Below are 18,048 nucleotides of genomic sequence, written 5' to 3'. Positions count from 1 at the left end.
TTTTTGGCCAACCCAATAGTCAGTTGGGTTGGCCAACAATGCCTGAAAGCTAGGTTTTTCAAAACCTGAAAAAAAAGACAGTAAATTTTTCAAAACCTGAAAAAAAAAGACAGTAAATAACCTCAAAAAATTATTTTTTCCAGAAGAGATCCCTAGGACAATGCTTAGAGAATGACCCTCAATCTTGTGTGTTTGCATCTCTCTCTCATTCACATACCCAGTCCTTCCCAAGACAGTGTTTCTCTAATTGACTGCAATGATTCTCCAGTTGAGTTTAGGATGGGGGTAAAATACAGAAAAGCTCCTCTTAGGTCACTGTTCAAACCCCAAAGTTTAAGAGTGAAAAGTATCTTTGTAAATAGTACACCAGGTAACAGGTGTAGACAGGGAACCAGGCAGCATGGGCTGCTGGCTTGCAGTCCCTAAGCAGCGGAGCCACAGTCCAGCCAATAATAAAATGCCCTGAAAAAGTGGGTGTTAGCCTCCTACATGCATGACGGAAAGGCAGAACAGGCCATTGAAAGTACAGTTACCTGAGAATTAAGGGTCAGACAAAATTGTTTAAACACAAGACCTAAGAAGTAGATGTGTACAATATTTGGTATATCCCTTTTGGAATCAAAATATCAATAATTCTTTAGTAAAGTCAAGTAAGGATCCAGCTTTTAGTGACTCTGTACCACCTGGGAAACCTTATCTACAATATCACTCAATTAATTTTTCCTGAGGGTAGTCTCTAAGGGTGTTTACACTTGAAGATTAATTTATTCCTGGATCTTTCTCCTCATCTACAATCACCAAGTTGATAAGAAAATGAGAAAGAGAAAGACTTTGAATGAGAGCTGGATGACCTCATGGTAGAAATAAGATGAGGTCACACTGGAGATCCAAGTCTGAAATGTTCTCCAAATGGAAGGTGACTTTTGGAAAGGTTTTGGTTGATAGGATCAATGTCTCCTTTCAGGATCCTGACAAATATTCAAGCAGTACACTGGGCACAGAGGCAAGCAGCTGAGAAAGAAGTGGGGACAGAACCCCAAACCAGGCTCTGTGTGACCAGTGCTCACCTTCCCAAGACTGTGTTGGGCACACAGGGCACCTTTTTCTATCATGTTGTGTAGAGGTGGCCTCTAGCGGCTGGGGTTGTGAAGAGGACAGCTGTGAAGCTCCACAGAGTTTATTCACACCAGCATGAGGGGGATCCTGCTTCCTACTGAAGGCAGAGATAGCTGGTGTTTTCATGAAAGTCACCTTCATGCTGTCTCACCAGTGCCCACATTTCTGAGTTTCAGAGAATCTGTTCCCAAATGTCAGAAGCAGTAAAGGGAAGGAAGAAATAAGGCGTTGGAAGAAAGTGGAAAAAATCTTTTTAGACAGTCCATAAATAAATAATGATGCTGAGCTTTGAAATTAGAGGTCATACAGAAAAGCATTTCTTGGCACTCAGAGCACACGTGGCAAACCAGATTTTAAATGGAATTAGGTAAATAAATAATGAACCATGGATAGTCTGTGGAGTTTCAGCCCCACTTGTAAATCTCTTTTGTAAAAGTCAGATGAATACAGAGCTTTGCAGATTTAGGACTCCCTCACCCAGCAGCTCTCTGAAAATTTAACAAGGATCTTATTGCCTCTGTAACATTTATAACATGCAGGCTGTGTGTTCTACAACTCTGTACTGATGTACCAATAAATCCAAATGCCCATTAAAATAATATTAGGAGGAGATTATACACATTTAATCACTGTTGGTCAAAGCTTTTTCTACAGGACATCTTCAATCAGTGTTTCTTGAACTTCAGGTGTTCATTTTTCACCTTCATGGTCACTGCCTTATCCCTCTGGGTACCACATAGACCCTTACCTACTCTATAGGTTTCTTTAAATGGACTGATTTTTTGTTAACTAAAAATGGTTGAACAGAAAACTTAGTATCTCTTATATAAATGTAAAAATTTGCCCTGATGAGAAGAAAAGCCTAAAAGCAGACAAAATGAGAATAAAATAATGTCATGAATCTCTGCTGCTGCTAAGTCACTTCAGTCATGTCCGACTCTGTGCGACCCCATAGACGGCAGCCCACCAGGCTCCCCCATCCCTGGGATTCTCCAGGCAAGAACACTGGAGTGGGTTGCCATTTCCTTCTCCAATGCATGAAAGTGAAAAGTGAAAGTGAAGTCGCTCAGTCGTGTCCAACTCTCAGCGACCCCATGGACTGCAGCCTACCAGGCTCCTCTGTCCATGGGATTTTTCAGGCAAGAGTACTGGAGTGGGGTGCCACTGCCTTCTCCGAATGAATCTCCAAGTAGATATTATTGCCTGCCGAATGCTCTATACTTGAGGTCTCTTCTGTCTTTATGGGAAAAAAAGGAAGATAATTTCTATGGAGATATTAAGGCAAACTAGCACACCCACTCCAGTGTTCCTGCCTGGAGAATCCCAGGGATGGGGGAGCCTGGTGGGCTGCCATCTATGGGGTTGCACAGAGTCAGACACGACTGAAATGACTTAGCAGCAGCAGCAGCAGCAGCACCCCCAAACTGGGGTGGTTTTCTTGAAGAAATAGGTAGAAATGGAAGAAAACTGAAAAGAGAACAACTTTTTCCTTATGTAAATTCAGGCTATTTATGGGTGTACTAGTGCAGTAGTCCCCAACCTTTTTGGCACCAGGGACCAGCTTCATGGAAGACAGTTTTTCCATGGATCAGAGCGGGAGGTGATGGGGAGTAGCGGGGCAGTAATGTTTAGATAGTAATGCAAGTGACGGAAATTGATGGGGAGCAGCAGATGAACCTTAACTAGCTGGCCAACCTCTCACCTCCTGCTTTGCAGCCTGGTTCCTAAAAGGCTGCAGACGGCTATTGGGCACCCCTGTACTAGTGTTCTATGCCACTGCGATAAGTAATAAAGTTCCCCCATATGGTCCATCCCACCATTAAATAGAGTTTGTACAAACAATGCAACTGAACCAAGCAAAACACTTTTTCCATGTATAGTACTCCTCTGCTGGGGATAATCAATTTGTTGCACATGTGTATCAAGTGGTTGATTGCAAACAAATCATTTACTTACCATGTTCATCAAGCAAAATATTGTCAGGTTTCATATCCCTAGGGGAGGAAAAAGAAAAGAGAAAGTAGCTCATAATAAAGCAGAATTATAGAGTCAGACCAGACTGAGCAACTGAGCAACAACAACACAGGATAAAGGTCAAAATTCTCAAGAATGGTGGCTAGGGTTGAATCAAGGTATTAGCCCTTCATCACAGTCTCACTGAATCCTCACAGTGAACTGAGATGATAACCAGTAATACCCCCAATTTCTAGACCAGAAAACTGAGGCTTAAAGAAGTTAAGTCACTTAATCCAAGGTCACAGAGCTAGTAAACAGAAGGACTGGGCTCTGAACCTGGGTCTTTTTCATTCCAAAGCTCTCAGACCCTTGAGTTCTATAGTGGGTTATAGCCGAGCATGTAAGTATTGCTCCACAGATCATACGGCATTTACGTCGTCATAAGGCAGCAGTACTAATTGTCACTGCTGTCTGTGTAACTCTAGAGCTACACAGATGAAGTGAGTTTAAAGACCATGAGAAACAAAATGGTCTATGATGTGATTATACTTTTTTTTTTTTAGAGAAATAATGGTTTGTTCATACTCTCTACCCCTTAGGTCTTAACAAAACATAAATTAATGGGTAGTAAGTCCTGACTGAGATGAAGCAGAGAGACACACTATGAAACTTCAGATTCCTGAATATAGATTGATGAAGATGCTAATGATATAATGCCTCTGATCTCTTCTAGTTTTTCACAAACCAAGAAAGAGGGATCCTGTGTAACTCAAAAAATACCCCAGGCAGAACCTTTTCCATTACATTTTCAAAACTGCGATTATACTTTCAACTTGCAGAGATTAGAATCTTTCTTAGGATGCTAATGCCTCTAGTGACTCAAAAAGTCTTATTCCCAGGGTTGGTAATTAAAGGATTTGGACCAGTCTTCCATGCACTGATAAGTTCCTTAAATCCACAGAAAGGAATACAACCCACCCTCATCCAATGGAGTAGTTTTATGGTAGATACTCAGAAGTTTGATGGTAAATACTTAGAGGATTGATCTGTAGAATTTTAAAAGTCCTCAAGAAACAAATATTACTGTAAGCAGGGTCCTCAATGAGAGCACTGCTCTGCAGTTCATAACAGCCCTCCGTCTTCCACACCCCTGCTTTCACTCCCTTCCCTAACAAACCATTAAAGCCCTTCAACCCAAATTCACAGAAGTCATTAGGGAAGAAATTCTGCAACAGGTTTGGGATTACATTTTTCAGCCTAGTCAAAAGGCTTTTATGTTATTAGAATAAGGTGACCTGAGCCTTTGACAGACCAAGATTGTCAGAGTCCCCTTTTCTTGACACTATTAATGAATAACAAGCCTCTTACCTACAGAGAGAACCAAGTATGTGCCCCAGCCAACAGGCAGGTACATGGGTACTTTCATAAGGTTTAAATATCTTCTCATTTAGTTCATTAGTTTCCTAAAATTAGTTCTGGATTCATAAGTGATCATTTGTGGCTGTGGCAAATTTTTCTCTTGTTCAGGGTACAATTTATTAGAAACACAGAGCAGGAGGGGGTTTCAAATTGGACGTTTCTCTGGCTAAAGTCTCAATATTTCAGACCCCATCCCGTCCCCTCTGATGGATTTCATTTCAGAAATTATCAAGTCTAAACGCATTCATATAAAATAAAGGCCCTCTTAGTCTGACTCCTGGGCGACAGCCACGTGCAGTACATGGAGTCTCCTAAATGCTCCCCCCATCCCTTCACCTTCTGTTGTTCCTTTGTGCGAATCAGAGCCTTGACCTGCTACACCCAGAAAATGCAGATTCATCTCTCACCACATAGCTCAGATGCCACTTCCTGCAGGGAGCCTTTCCTGATTTTCCATTTCTGAGTCAGTGGCCCCTCCAACATGCTCTGCATGGTATACTTCTTCCATCATAACATTGATCACACTTCTATTAATTTTTTTCTCCAATTGGATCATGAACTCCTTGATGGCAGGGGCAGCTTCTTGATTAATATATGAACCAGGATATACAAGAGCACTATAGGGCACCATCAAATACTCTGCAGCTTAAAGCTCAAGGTGAACCAGGCATTAGGCTCTTGCCACCTCTTTGAGACTGGCATCAGCGAGCATCAGGTAGTGTTTACCAGATGAGGAGGAGGCTCTGAGGAACCCTGCCAGGAAGGGAGAGGCAGGATGAACATAATGATTTTGTGGTCTGAATTTATGAGAGTTTGCTGGGAGGAATGAACTGCTATGGGTTTGTCACTTTATGGGCCTTCTATTAAATTTCTAGGCATCATTAAAAAAAAATTGTTATAGCCACGCTTTGTTATATACACTACTTTCCTCAGAAACTAGCTTAAAGAACAGCACAAAGATCAGAGAGGTCATATTTTAAAGGTGGTATGTCCTACTTCAATCTGATGTTCATCTACTCATCAAATATTTGTCTACTTTGATAAGTCACTGTGTTAGAATATGGGAAATAGATACATGAGATCTAGTTGCCCCAGGAACGGAGAGGGTAAGAAAGGTTCATGAGGAACCTTGTCAAAGGGATTCGAAGTGGTAAAGAGGTATGTTTACTACTAACTTTAGAGAAAGGATATTTTCTCATATCCTTTCTCTGTAGAAATGGGAAAGTAGACTTTTAACAGAAAAATAAAGTATATAAGCAGAGATTCTGAGTACACAGGTTTTCTCAAAAGTGATGAAATAACCTCTAAATCACTAAGGGTGAAGAGCAGTGTGATAAGACTGTTTATTCATGTAGCAGGAGAAAGGAAATGAAAATAAACCCAGGTGCTGTATTAAAATTTCTTCTAGAACAAGGTGAGATTTTCTAGTTCAGAAATGCAGCACCACCTTTTATCTTTTTCATCTTTTCCAATAATCCTGAATGGTTTCCTTCATTTAAGGCAATCTATAAGATGGTTTAACTGGGTAATTACCAAAACTGGCTATTCCTAAAGTTACCCAGGCAAGCTGAAAATATGCACCCTGATTATTTCTTCACTCCCATCTCCTTGATCATTCTTCTGCCATCACTAGAGCCTACCCCCTGTGCAGCATGACCTGTCTCATATACCTTTTATTGCCAATCCTGACATTCTAGACTAATAATAAATGAAATTTTCTGCCTGATGTTCCCATCTGTATGTTTAGCAGCCATGATAAATATAAATATATGTCCTAAAGAGACCCTTTGATATCCATCACATCCAACACAAACACCAAAACCCTCTTATCCCCAAGGCCCTTAGCCCAGTATACCATACCAATATTCTCCCATTATAAAAACAAAAACCTTGGGAGATCATTATTATTTCTTCTCTTTCTCTTAACTCATAATACCAGCCCCTCAGCAGCCTTGATAACTTGACCTATAAAATACAGTTATCTAAGACACTATGATGGTTCTTCAAAAAAAAATAATAAACATGAAATTAATACTCGATCCAGTAATTCTGTTTCTGGGTATATACCCCAAAGAAGTGAAAGCAGGTATTTGAACAGATATTTGTAAAAAATAAAATAAAATGCTGATGTTCTCGAACATGGATGAACCTTGAAGACATTATGCTAAGTGAAATATGCAGGGCACAAAAGAGCAATTATTGTATGATTCCTCTTATAGGAAATCCTTAGATTGAACAGTCAAATTCACAGAGACAGAGAACTGAATAATGGTTCCCAAGGACTGAGGGAAAGAAGGATGGATGATTTATTGTTTAATGTTTATAGAGTTTCAGTTTGAGATGAAAAAGTTCTGGAGATGGACAGTGGTGATGGTGGCATAACAGTGTAAATGTACCTAATGTACTTTTTCACTTAAATACGGTTACAATGATAAATTTTATGTGATGTATATTTTACTACAGTGAAATACACACACACACACACACACACACAAAAGAATCACCATCTTCAGAACCAGCACCATCATCTTTTAGTGGAAATTTGTAATAGTGCTTTGTTTCTGCTTCTCCTCTTGTTCCTTGACAATCCATTATCCACACAGCACCCAGGGTGGGGGTTTTCATTACACACACCTTCCCTGCCTAAAGTCCTCCACTGGCTCCTAACCCACATGGGATAAAATCTGAACCATTTACCCCTGGCCTTATATGACCTGCAGATGCTCTAGTCCTGCAGAACCCTGAGCTACATCTCATAGCATCCTCTCCCTGCCACACACCATGTTCCAGCCACACTGGTCTTCTGGTCTCCTTCAAACATTGCCCCCTCTACCTACAATCCTGTCCCCCTGCATGGCTTGTTTCTTCTTGTCATTCAGATCTCAGCTAAAATATCACATCCTCCAAGATGTTTCCTGACAACTCATCTCCATCTTCATCTCTTCCCCTCCATCTTCTTTTCAGTACAACACTATCATTATGTATTTTTTCTTATTTGTTCATTATTTGTTTCCCCCCCACCCCTCTGAATGTAATTTCTCAGAGAAAGGACATCTTTTCTGTACTGTACTGTTCAGTGCTGTAGCTTCCAAGCTCATCAAAGTGCCCAGAATAAAGTTAGTGCTTGAATAAATATTTGTCAGAAAAATGAGTGCATCTGATCCCTTGGCATCTCCAACTTCTGGAATAATAAGCCACGTCTTTCTTTTTCTTCTAAGAAGATAAAAACAAAAGCAAACAAAAACAACAGAACAATAACTACAACAGCAACAAAAGACCCTCCATCTATGCCCGTCTTAGTTGCTCAGTCATGTCTGACTCTGTGCGACTCCTTGGACTGTAGCCCGCCAGCCTCCTCTGTCTATGAAATTCTCCAGGCAAGAATATTGGTTTCCTCTTCCATCTATGCCAGATGCGCTGTATTTGCTGTTGGCAACTAAAAAACCAGTCATTTGGGGAGTGCTGAAGTGCGCTGAAGTGCTGAAGGAACACACACATTCTGTAGAAAGTTCTCATTGCATCTTGACTTGATGAAACAGAAAAGGCCAGGTCCAGCTGAATCAGCTGATTCCTACTGTGGGGACTATAAACAGAAGAGTGGAAATGCAGTGCTCCCTATGGCAGGGTTCAAAGTGGAACTGATACGTCTGCTGTTGTCACTTGAATGACTTTAACAACACATTAGCAGGACTTAATAGGCTAATTACATCCCTTCACTGAGCCTACCCTGGAATCAAGTTGCTCACCCTGCAATATGACATGGGGTATTGTGAGAAGACAGAAGAGGAAAATCTGTGTATCCAAACCAAACTCAACTCCTTCAGTGTCCCACAGCTTTCTGAAAGGTTCATGGTTTGGGTTTAAATCTTCGTTACATAATGTTCTCTTAGATTGGGTACTCTCCAAGTTCTTGAGAGAGGAAAGTATTATATGTATAATATTTTATTTATATATATTTATATAATATCATACAATATTGTATTTGTTGTGCCTGTAATATATTAATTATGGTGTTTCATGAAGGCTATTGGTCACATAAATAGACCCATATTAAGAAAAGAGATAGGAATACCAGACCACCTGATCTGCCTCTTGAGAAATTTATATGCAGATCAGGAACCAACAGTTAGAACTGGACATGGAACAACAGACTGATTCCAAATAGGAAAAGGAGTATGTCAAGGCTGTATATTGTCACTCTGTTTATTTAACTTATATGCAGAGTACATCATGAGAAATGCTGGACTGGAAGAAACACAAGCTGGAATCAAGATTGCTGGGAGAAATATCAATAACCTCAGATATGCAGATGACACCACCCTTATGGCAGAAAGTGAAGAGGAACTAAAAAGCCTCTTGATGAAAGTGAAACTGGAGAGTGAAAAAGTTGGCTTAAAGCTCAACATTCAGAAAACGAAGATCATGGCATCCAGTCCCATCACTTCATGGGAAATAGATGGGGAAACAGTGGAAACAGTGTCAGGCTTTATTTTTCTTGGCTCCAAAATCACTGCAGATGGTGATTGCAGCCATGAAATTAAAAGATGCTTGCTCCTTGGAAGGAAAGTTATGACCAACCTAGATAGCATATTCAAAAGCAGAGACATTACCTTGCCAACAAAGGTTCGTCTAGTCAAGGCTATGGTTTTTCCTGTGGTCATGTATGGATGTGAGAGTTGGACAGTGAAGAAGGCTGAGCGCCAAAGAATTGATGCTTTTGAATTGTGATGTTGGAGAAGACTCTTGAGAGTCCCTTGGACTGCAAGGAGATCCAACCAGTCCATTCTAAAGGAGACCAGCCCTGGGATTTCTTTGAAAGGAATGATGCTAAAGCTGAAACTCCAGTACTTTGGCCACCTCATGCGAAGAGTTGACTCATTGGAAAAGACTCTGATGCTGGGAGGGATTGGGGGCAAGAGGAGAAGGGGATGGCAGAGGATGAGATGGCTGGATGGCATCCCTGACTCGATGGACATGAGTCTGAGTGAACTCCGGGAGTTGCTGATGGACAGGGAGGCCTGGCGTGCTGCGATTCATGGGGTCGCAAAGAGTCAGACATGACTGAGCGACTGATCTGATCTGATCTGATCTGAAGAAAAGAGAGGGGTGGGGGTATGAGAGTGTTATGGGAAATTGTGAGCAAAATTACATAATTTAGAGCAGAAGGCAGAAGTGAAAAGCTCCCAGGATTGGATTATTAAAAACCAATTATCATCTTCCAACTTTCTGACCAACTGGTTGCTTCAACTGAGAAATAATTGACATATACTTATTTCAGATGACTAATTCTTTTTGTTGTTCAATTCTAGCCTTTCCCACAGTTTGTTCAAGGGAATATTAGTTACAGAAGCCATTACAAGGAAATGAAGTAAAGGGACTGAAGGCTTTCAGACTGTGCTGGTAAAGGGCTTCCACACCCAAGGGGAAAGATTGATTAGTAATGCCTGCTTGGCCACAGGAAGAGGTGTTTGAGGCTAGTCCGTAATAATGTTTCAAACTGATGTACTTCCCATGAGTTATGAGAGTGGTTAGAGTTAATATTTATTGTTCATGCTGCAGCAGGCACATGGCAGGCACTTGAGAGACAACACTGATCTTACAACAATAATATCCATAACTTAGATATTATACCCATTTTTGCAAATGAAGAAGGGGGAGTTCAGAGATGGCTCAAGATTAAAAGTAAGACAGAACTGGAATTATAATCAAAGATTGAGAGGTGCAATCTTAGTTTATATTACAAATATTCACATCTTACTCCCTTTCAGCAGAGAATGTCCTAACATACCCAGGGTCTGAGGTGTTGTTAAAATTGGTCTGCATCAAGTTTAATTTTTTTCATAATTTCTATTATATGTATATGATAGATTTGCACCCTACTCTATAATATTAATATATCCATATCTCTTTTAATATAAAAATAAAATTCTATCTTTCTTGTTCTGGATAAATCTATTGTTTAAGGAAGATGAATCCCCAACAGTACAATAGTACAGACACTCCAGTTCGAGAAGTATGGCCATGTACCACCATCCCAGAAACTTGGGATTTTTAACCACTTTGTAGTCTTTGAAGGCAGAATGTTTAGATGACAAGGCTTCCTGCCTTACAGTTTGCATTAGTCAGCAGTGCTCTTTATTACCAATGTTTTCTTTAATTTGGACTCACATAGCTAGAATCTTAAGTAACATGTATGCATTCTGCACCCAAGGAGGCAAGAACACAGAGTAACTGTCACTCAGCCACAGAGACTAGCCTGAACTCAGGTCTCCTGGGTCTTCCACTCAAACCCAGGAAATCTTAAGTAAGGAAATGTACTAGTTAGAGGAAGGAAAAGAGTCTACAAATAAGAGGAACCAGAAAGGAACAAGATCAGTTGTGGTCCATTGTTGATAACAAATAAAGTCTGTCATCTGAATGCTGGGGGAGGCACATAAGCAGAACCTAAGAGACCCCTGTAGGGTCAGGAGTTAGCACTTTAGCTGCTGGATCAAGGGAGTTTGTGGGTGAGAGGAGAGAAGACAGGACAAGCTCAGGCAGCAGCTCCCTATCAACAACTACACTGAAATACAAGAATTTTAGTAGTTTTATAATGGGTATGGCTGTACCAGTATACAGACTAAATATGAGTCATGTATATGGTATATGGTATTGTACTATGTAATCGTGTATGTATGTGTGTGTGTGTGTATAGAATAAAGTTGGTAACAGTCCCAATCACAAATTGTTCTATCCATCTATCCATCATCAGGCATTACTAGGTTTATTTGGGAAGCAGTAGAACCTAGATGTTGAGAATGTGTGCTCTGGAGTCAGATGACCCAGTTTCAAATCTCAGCTGAAAATTTGCTAGTTCTGGGACCTTGGGCAAGTTATAACTTTTTACAATGTACATTATGATTGCCTTCGTAACATGCATTCTTCATTCTCTTAATCATTTCAGTTCATTTGTGTATTTAACCTCTCTGCCACACACACACATATACTGTAGTCCCTTTGTTTTGGGGAAATCTATCCCATGCTTGACTTCAGGAGACAGTTCTATGACTCAGGGCTAAGCTACTGAGAGTTATGCCACTTCACAGTCCTGGTTATTGGTTCAGGAGTGGGCTGTAACCCTATTTAAGCCACTGAGCAGGCAGAAGAGTTATGCTATAGGCCTCTGAGGAAGAAACATCTTTGCTGTTCTGGAGAAAGCTTCCAGAAGGTGTGTGATTCATCGAATTTAAAGGAGTTAGCATGGAGTCCAAGGCTGAGGTGTTGGATCAAGATAGCCTACGAGTCTGGCCTTCATCTGGACTTTGAAGTGTCATAAGATAGTAAATCCCCTTCATTGTTTAGTCTCATGTGAATTAGCTTTCTACTGAGACTAGAAACATGTTTGCAGTAAGCTTCTGAGACTCAGCTCTCCTGAATCTGTAAATTGAGGACAGTAATAGTGTCTGCTTTATAGAGCCATTGTGAAGCTTTAGTGAGATGGCACATGCAAAACTTTTAGTTTAGTATCTGACAAATAGTAATTGTTCAACTAACTTTCAGAAAACATTGAACAAATAATTGGGAAGTATTAATGTAGCAAGGGCCAGATAGTAAGAAACTAATGTTTAACTGATGCAAAAAGCCAACTCATTGGAAAAGACCCTGATGCTTTCAAGCTGAAAGATGAAAGCAAAAGGAGAGGGGGCAGCGGAGGATGAGATGGTTGGATGGCATCACTGATGCGATGCACATGAATTGAGCAAACTCTGGGAGATGGTCAAGGACAGGGGAGCCTGGAGTGCTGCAGTCCAAGAGGTCACGAAGAGTCAGATGTAACTTCATGACTGAACAACAACAAATATCTTCTTACTTTTATCATCAATGAAAACGCTATTTTTAAAAAAGTGCTAACTGAGGAGATCAAACTAGTCAGTCCTAAAGGAAATCAATCCTGACTTCACTGGAAGGACTGATGCTGAAGCTGAAGCTCTAATACTTTGGCCACTGATACGAAGAGCTGACTCATTAGAAAAGACCCTGATGCTGGGAAAGATCGAAGGCGGGAGGAGAAGGAGACGACAGAGGTTAAGATGGTTGGATGGCATCACCGACTCAATGGACATGAGTTTGAGCAAGCTCTGGGAGATGGTGAAGGACAGGGAAGCCTGGCGTGCTGCAGTCCATGGGATGGCATAGAGTCGGACACGACTGAGCCACTGAACAACAACCACCACCAGCCTAATAGCTAGAACACATGATTTCTTGTCTTAGCCTTGTCTCTGATTTGCTTTGTGACCTTCATATCACTTGCTTCTCTGGGCCACAGTTTTAACATCTGTTCCGGGGTTGACAAACTATGGCCTGTGGCCGAAATGTAGCACATCATGAGTTTTTTGTATGGTTATAAGCTATAAAGGGACTTTACATTTCTAAATGATTGGAAAATCAAAGATGAATGCCATTTTATGACACAAAGAATCATGTGAAATTCAGATTTCAGTATCTGAAGGTTTTATTGCACCACAATCAGGTTCTATGCTTCCATGTTATCTGTGGCTGCCTCCACTCTTCAGTGGCAGAGTTGATGGGTTGGGACCGACTGCGCAGCCTATAAAGTGTAAAACATTCTCTATCTAGCCTTTTATAGAAAAAGTACGCTGATCCCTTCCCTACAGAGGGAGCAAGTTGAACTAATAATCTCCAGGCTCTTTCCTGCCTTGATATCGAGAATAGCTAGTGAGGCCCATTCTCTATCATTTGCATTTTTATTGTCTTATTACCCACTATCAATGCCCTATCCTTATCTCCAAACTGATAACAAATTCAAGTAAGTCTCCTTTAAAAACCGGCTCTGTATATTCACTAAGGCACAAATAAGAAATAACCTTGACTAGAGCACTTACTTGAACACGGTAAGAGGACCTGCCCTCGGCTCAGCTCTCCTGTGGCTTTTTCTACCTCTCTGTCCCCTTTCTCACGTATTCTGACCACAGAGGACTCTGTTCTACTACAGGATGTAACAAACTTCCACCTTAGAGCTCAAATGCCACCTACTGGCGAGGCTTCTTCCAGCATGATGCTAAAGTCACCCAGTATCCCCAAACCTGTATGCTTTTCCTTAGATCTTTATTTCCCATACCGCATTCAACAAACACTGAACCTAACATGGTCATTTGTATCTCTGTTCTTTGTTTATGTTTCTGTATTACATTTTTTGTCCATCTCCTCAACCAAACTATAAGCTCTGAGGGGACAGAAACCATGATTCTATGCTTCAAAAACTCTTCACACTGAGTAAAGTCAGACAGACAAGATAAGTATCACATGATATCACTTATAGGTGGAATCTAAAACAAATACAGGTGAACTTACTGACAAAACAGAAACAGATTCACATATAAAGAGTCTGTCTATACTTAGACTCTAAAGTGGAAGTCTGTTACATCCTGGAGCAGAACAGAGGCCTTTGTGATTAGAACATATGAGAAAGGGGAGAGAGTGGTTGAAGCAGCAGCAAGAGAGCTGAGCAGAGGCCAGGTCAGTCTTACCAAACTTATGGTTACAATAGGGAAAAGAGGAAGGGATAAATTGGGAGCTTGGGATTAATATATACACACAACTATATATAGAATAGATAACCAACAAGGACCTACTGTATAGCATAGGGAACTATATACAATATCTTCTAATAATCAATAATGGAAAAGAATCTGAGAAAGAATATATATGTATAAATACCTGAATCACTTTGCTGTACACCTAAAACTAATGCAACATCACTGTAAATCAACTATACTTCAATAAAATGTCAACAACAATACACATGTGAATAAACAAATAACATAGTTAATGAATTAAAAAAACTCCATTCAAGAGCTGTTTGCCTGGCGCATGAATAAGTCATCAATACTATGTGTTAAATGACTAACCCTGAAAGAATGATGCTTTTAGCTTTGGGCTAAAATGTATGCTAGGCAAAGTAAAATTTAATTTGGACCAAGGCATGGGTTGCATATTAACAAAACTCAACCTTAGAGAAACTTAAAAGCTTGGCACAGGCAAGTTAAATGTTGACCTGTAAACAAGCAGTTCTTGGACTTTTTCACATGGCTTTTCACAAATGAGTGCCCTCGTATGAGAAACACAGTTTCAAAGCACCTTTCAGAACTGCCTGACAGGCAGCACAAAACAGGCAGAGTCTCCTGTTTTCACAATGTGTAACTGATGCTCATTCATTATTCGGTAGCTCGGGAGCAGGTGCTGAACAGAACACATCAACCTAATACCCTCATTACCACACTACCGTTTTGTTTTTGAGGCTCAAGTAGCCCTTCTGCTGTGGGAGTTAGGAAGCAAAGACTTGCAGAAGGCTTGTAAACTCCTGAAAAGAAGATTCACCAAAACAAAAAGGAAGGGCATTTTCTTAACCAGGCCACAGAAAATGGCAGCCAGAAGCCAAACTATCATCCCACTGCCGTGAACAAAATATTATCAACATACCGAGAGGAAGAAAGGCAACATCACACAGAGCAGGAGTAATACAGGAATCAGACAATCTGTAATTATTTTTAGACTTTTAATTTTCTCATATACTGGACGTGCTGCTTTGGTAAATCAGAAAAGGTTGAACTTCATCTAGAGATATTTAAGTGCAAAACAAAACCCCATGGGCTAGAGACACGTTATTAAAAAGCCAGAGATATCCGAAATATCTCTCATGAAATCAGAAATACGGAAGTAAGCAGAGATAGTCTCTGGGCAACGTAAAATAGGTTACCATATACGAAAGCTAATGAATTTGACTTATCGAATTTCCCTCTTAGGTTACTGCACTTTTATAAACAGTTCTAACAAGTTTTGTTATCTGGTCTCCCATCCCATAATATATTTGGAGCAGCAGGAGGGAAGCAGAAGCTTCTCTGAGTAGCATGTGCTAGAGAAGAAAAGGTTGACATTTTAGCCTCTAAGGAAATTGTAAAAACACACTGTATTCGTTTGCTAGGGCTGCTGTAACAAAGCACTGCAAAATAGGTGGCTTAAGAAAAAACAAATATATTGTCTCATGGTTCTGGAGGCTGGAAGTCTGAAATCAAGGTGTCATCAGGTCCTCCTCCTTCTGAAACCTGTACATGAGGGAACTTCCTCACTTCTTCTTGGCTTGTGTTGGTTTGTTGGCAATCTTTAACCTTCCTGGGCTTATAGACATATCATTCCCGTCCTTCATCTTCACATGGAGTTCTCCCTGTGCCTCTTCACATCATCTTCCTTTTCTGTGTGTGTCTATCTCTATGTCCACATTTCCCCTTTTGATAACACAAGTTACATTAGGGTCCACCCTCAGGAACTCGTTTTTACTTGATTATCTCTGTGCTTATGTACTCAGTCACTCAGTCATGTCTGACTCTTTGTGACTCCCTGGACTGTAGGCCACCAGGCTTCTCTGTCCATGGGATTTCCCAGGCAAGAATACTGGAGTAGGTTGCCATTTCCTCTTCCAGGAGATCTTCCTGACCAAGGGGTTCTAACCCACATCTCTTGCATCTTCTGCATTGGCAGGCAGATTCTTTACCACTGAGCCACCTGGGAAGATAAAGACCCTATTTCCTAATAAGGTCACCTGCTGAGGTACAGGGGATTAGGACTTCAACATACCTTTTGTGTGTGTGTTGGTGGGCAGGGGGAGGGACACACAACTCAACCCATAACACGTACCAACTAAAAATACGTGTCTAAACTAATGTTAGTTGCTATTGGATGGGAAATGAAAGTCGCTCAGTCCTGTCTGACCTTGCGACCCCATGGACTATACAGTCCATGGAATTCTCCAGGCCAGAATACTGCAGTGGGTAGCTTTTCCCTTCTCAGGGGATCTGCCTAACCCAGGGATCGAACCTAGGTCTCCCACACTGCAGGCAGATTATTTACCAGCTGAGCCACAAGAGAAGCCTAGGAATTCTTGAGTGGGTAGACTATCTCTTCTCCAGCAGATCTTCCCAGCCCAGGAATCGAACTGGGGTCTCCTGCATTGCAGGCAGATTCTTTACCCACTGAGCTATCAGGGAAGCCCTGCTATTGGCTAAATAGCACTAAATAGCTCATCTGATTTTGAAGAGGTCTATCATGTTTATAAGAATGAAACTAAAAGAGCCTATATTAAGATCAAGGCCTTTGAATCAGATAATCCTATGTTTGAATCTGGCTTTAGTATACCAACTGCATGGTACTGGGCAAGGCACTTAACCCTGTCATGGTACTGCTGACTATCAGGGTGTGCAAAATGCTAGTTAGCACAGTGCCTAGTTCTTGATACATACACAGTGAATGATAGCTCTTCTTAAGCCATTAAGAAAATGAGACATGTCATTGCAGTATAAATTAAATGGTGAGCAGAGAGTAGTAACAGAGAAGGCAATGGCACCCCACTCCAGTACTCTTGCCTGGAAAATCCCATGGACAGAGAAGCCTGGTAGGCTGCAGTCCATGGGGTCGCTAAGAGTCGGACATGACTGAGTGACTTCACTTTCACTTTTCACTTTCATGCATTGGAGAAGGAAATGGCAACCCACTCCAGTGTTCTTGCCTGGAGAATCCCAGGGATGGCGGGGCCTGGTGGGGTGCCATCGACGGGGTCTCACAGAGTCAGACACAACTGAAGCGACTTAGCAGCAGCAGCAGAGTAGTAAACATCCTTAGGAATTAGAAAAGCCTCTCTCCAGATGACTCATTCCCACAGGCTTCAGAAAGCTGGGGTGTCACTGTGCTGGCAAGTTCACTCATCAGAAGCTCATCTGTAACTCAGTGATCATTGACTAAAATGATTAGCTGCAGAAAGATGTTATTTTTCCTACGAATGATTATCCCTAGGAATAAAATGTGACTTCCAAGATGCTGCAGTGTGTATAAGTCAGACAAAAAGGTGAAACCTCAGCCTTGAAGGTCTCTGCCAATGAAAACAAAGAATTCTGGTTCACAACTGAATTGCAAAAAGGTCTTGATTATTCTTTTTTTAATTAATTAATTTTTAAATTGAAGGATAATTGCTTTACAGAATTGTGTTGGTTTCTGCCAAACATCAACATGAATCAGCCATAGGTATACATATTTCCGCTCCCTCTTGAACATCCCTCCCACCTCCCTCCCCATGCCACCCCTCTAGGTTGTTACAGAGCCTCAGTTTCAGTTCCCTGCATCATACATCAAATTCCCATTGGCTATCTGTTTTACATATGGTAATGTAAGTTTCCATATTACTCTTTCCATACATCACACTCTCTCCTTCCTCCCCCTCTCCCTGTGTCCATAAATCTGTTCTCTATGTCTGTGTCTCCATTGTTGCCCTGCAAATAATTTCATCAGTAGGTCTTGATTATTAAATGTGCTAAAAGGTGATTATCTCACTTCACTGTCATATGCTGTTTGGACAGTTCATTTTGGTCATGGGGCCTTCTTGGGGAGAAGTGGGTGTGCAGTAGAGAGCTGCAAATCAAGGAAGTTATACTTTGAAGAGCATCATCCTATCAGGGCTGAGAGGAAATCATCCTAGACTCTTAGATATGAAAGAACCATTCCTGTTCATTT

The 18,048-nt window shown here is 41.0% G+C and overlaps 1 protein-coding gene across 1 annotated transcript in view; it reads right to left on the bottom strand.

Annotated features, from left to right (window-relative positions):
• Positions 1 to 18,048, bottom strand: part of STK32A (serine/threonine kinase 32A) — a 137,553-nt gene that overhangs the window by 42,635 nt on the left and 76,870 nt on the right. The window contains exon 6 of the mRNA XM_086412236.1: positions 3,073 to 3,110. Within this exon, the coding sequence (XP_086268362.1) occupies positions 3,073 to 3,110 (38 nt within the window). The remainder of the gene's footprint in view (positions 1 to 3,072; positions 3,111 to 18,048) is intronic.

Source organism: Bos grunniens, chromosome 7, assembly GCF_055505025.1.
Source record: "Bos grunniens cultivar Pamir isolate PY7600 chromosome 7, Bosgru_T2T1.0, whole genome shotgun sequence".
Lineage (NCBI taxonomy): Eukaryota > Metazoa > Chordata > Mammalia > Artiodactyla > Bovidae > Bos > Bos grunniens.
This window is presented reverse-complemented; position numbering and strand designations above follow the sequence as displayed.